The 2,759-nt window shown below is 56.3% G+C and overlaps 1 protein-coding gene across 1 annotated transcript; it reads left to right on the forward strand.

Moving 5' to 3' along the window:
- Positions 645 to 2,542, forward strand: LOC107632642. Its single transcript, XM_016336311.1, has 3 exons — positions 645 to 1,073; positions 1,299 to 2,311; positions 2,401 to 2,542. The coding sequence occupies exons 1-3, from the start codon at positions 645 to 647 to the stop codon at positions 2,540 to 2,542; spliced, it is 1,584 nt and encodes a 527-aa protein (XP_016191797.1).

Consider the following 2,759-nt stretch of genomic DNA (forward strand, 5'->3'; position numbering starts at 1 on the left):
ACCCGAAGTGCTCGGGACCTCGCGTATCGCTGACTGGCAGTCCACGACTTGACGAGCCCCTACCATCATCCCGGATCCCAACCCGAACCGTCCGGTAACCGACTTACCGAACATTGGCGCCGTCTGTGGGGATCGTCCATGGACTTCGTGCTAGTCGAAACAGAGGCAAGCCGCGAGGCCGTACCCGGAGGCGATGCCGCCGGGACGGGAACCCGACAACATCCGAGATCCCCCCCGAGGGACGCAACCCAGGCGCACGAGAGACGCCCCTTCGGGGGGACTGGCAACAACCACGCCAGAATAATGCCAGAGCTACGCCATAGAATGCAAGACTTGGAACGCAGGTTAGCGGAAAGAGAACGCGACCAGCGCATCCCAGAGCATAGTCACTCCCGCTCCCGCTCCAGGAGCCGCTCCAGGCGCACGCCTAGCCCCATGAGTCCGAAAGCACCCGGGAGAGAGGGCGTGCGAGAAGACGTCATGACCCTGTCATTTACGCCAGACGCGAGAGGCGGCGTACCACGGATTAGGGCGACGAAGAGGGGAGAACGGGTACCCGCGGACCCATAATAATAGGGGCCACCCCATTCCACCGCTCCATACTTGAGGTCCGGCTGCCAAAACACTTTGACAAACCAACGGACATGAGATACGATGAAACGCAAGACCCTCTGGAGCATCTAACGGCCTTCGAGGCCAGGATGAACTTAGAAGGAGTGGAAGACGAGGTAAGATGTCGCGCCTTCCCGGTCACCCTGGCGGGACCTGCAATACGGTGGTTCAATAACCTTCTGCAGGGCTTGGTGACCCAATTCTCCGACATCAGCCATGCCTTCCTGGCTCAGTTCACGACCAGGATCGCCAAAGCCAAGCACCCGATCAATTTGCTAGGGGTGACCCAGAGAGCCGGGGAACCGACCAGGAAATACTTGGATCGTTTCAACGACGAATGCTTGGAAATTGATGGTCTGACGAACTCGGTGGCGAGTTTGTGTTTGACGAACGGGCTCCTGAATGAGGACTTCAGGAAGCACCTTACCACACAAGCCCATCTGGACAATGTAGGAGATCCAGTGCGTGGCTAAGGAGTATATCAACGACGAGGAAGTAAGCCGGATCGTGGCTGCCAATAAACGGCAGCCCGCCTACAACCAAACCCGACACTACGAAGGCAGAGAAAGACTAAAGGAACACGCCAGGGACGGCGGCCCGAGTAAAGCGCCAAAGCCATTCCCTCGAGTCGGGAAATTCACCAATTACACCCCCTCGCGGCACCGATCACAGAAGTCTACCAACAGATAGCAGAGAAGGGGATACTGTCGAAACCCCGACCTCTGAAGGACAGGACGGGGGGAAACAAGAGCCTCTACTGTGAATATCACAAGGGATACGGGCACAAAACCCAAGACTGCTTCGACCTGAAAGACGCCCTGGAGCAGGCAATCAGGGATGGAAAACTTGCCGACTTCTCCCATCTTATAAGGGAGCCGAGGAGACGCAATCGGGATCACGAAAGCGAAAACAGGTCCCGACCGACAAGACGACGCCAAGAACCAGAGGGGGACGACCAAGGTCTCACGGTGGTGAACGTAGTAACAGAGAGGATCTCCGCCCCAAGGTCAAAATCGGCACAGAAAAAAGATGCCAAGGTCTTCGCGGTCTCCTCCTCGTCTGCTAGAAGTTCCCGGGGACTCCCACCCATCTCCTTCGGCCCCGAAGACCAATGGTTCGACGAGGTGCCGGAAAGTTCCCCCATGGTCATCACGACCAGAGTCGGAACCGGCCTTGTCAAGCGGATCCTGGTGGACACGGGGGCAGACTCGAACATCATGTTTCGAAACGTTTTTGATGCCCTGGGACTACGAGATGCCGATCTGGCGACCCACCAGCATGGTGTGGTAGGGTTGGGAGACCACTTCATCAAGCCGGATGGAATCATCTCACTCCCGACCTCCGTGGGACAAGGGCAGAGGCGAAGGACGGTGATGGCCGATTTTGTGATTTTACGAGATTCCACAGCTTACAATATCATCTTGGGGAGAAAAACCATCAACGACCTGGGGGCAGCTATTAGTACGAAGCTGCTCGTGATGAAGTTTGTTGCTGATGACGGATCTGTAGGATCCATCAGAGGAGATTTGGAAACGGCGGTCGCCTGCGACCACGCCAGCCTCTCTCTCAGGAAAAAGTCCAAAGAAGCATCGGGGGTCTTCCTCACCGACCTGGACGCCATGGTAGATGACAAGCCCAGACCTGAGCCGGAAGGGGATTTCGAAAAATTTAGGGTCGGTGATGGGGACGAGAAGTTCACGTTCATAAACAGAAACCTTCCCCACAAATTAAAGGAGCCTTTGATGGAGATGATCAGAGCCAATGCCGACCTCTTCGCTTGGACGCCAGCCGACATGCCAGGGATAGATCCCTAGCTCATGTCACACCATCTGGCCGTCAAACTGGAAGCCAAGCCAGTGGCCCAGAGGAAGAGAAAGATGTCACAGGAAAGGGCAGAGGAGGTGGCCAGGCAGGCGGCCAGCCTCCTTGAAGCAGGGTTCATCCGGGAACTGGACTACTTGACCTGGCTGTCGAACATAGTTTTGGTGAAAAAGCACAATGGGAGGTGGAGAATGTGTGTAGACTACTCTGACCTCAATAAGGCATGTCCTAAGGACTCCTATCCCCACCCCAACATCGACGCACTCGTTGACGCAGCGGCGGGGTACCGGTATCTGAGCTTCATGGACGCCTACTCTGGGTACAAC

Source organism: Arachis ipaensis, chromosome B03, assembly GCF_000816755.2.
Source record: "Arachis ipaensis cultivar K30076 chromosome B03, Araip1.1, whole genome shotgun sequence".
Lineage (NCBI taxonomy): Eukaryota > Viridiplantae > Streptophyta > Magnoliopsida > Fabales > Fabaceae > Arachis > Arachis ipaensis.

What these genes read in the sequence shown, in the direction of transcription:
- LOC107632642 (XM_016336311.1), top strand. Translation starts at nt 645, where the DNA reads ATGAGATACGATGAAACGCAAGACCCTCTGGAGCATCTAACGGCCTTC. An exon ending in TGGACAATGTAGGAGATCCA is followed by an intron (nt 1,074 to 1,298) that starts GTGCGTGGCTAA and finishes GTCTACCAACAG; the next exon opens with ATAGCAGAGAAGGGGATACT. An exon ending in GATGGGGACGAGAAGTTCAC is followed by an intron (nt 2,312 to 2,400) that starts GTTCATAAACAG and finishes CTTGGACGCCAG; the next exon opens with CCGACATGCCAGGGATAGAT.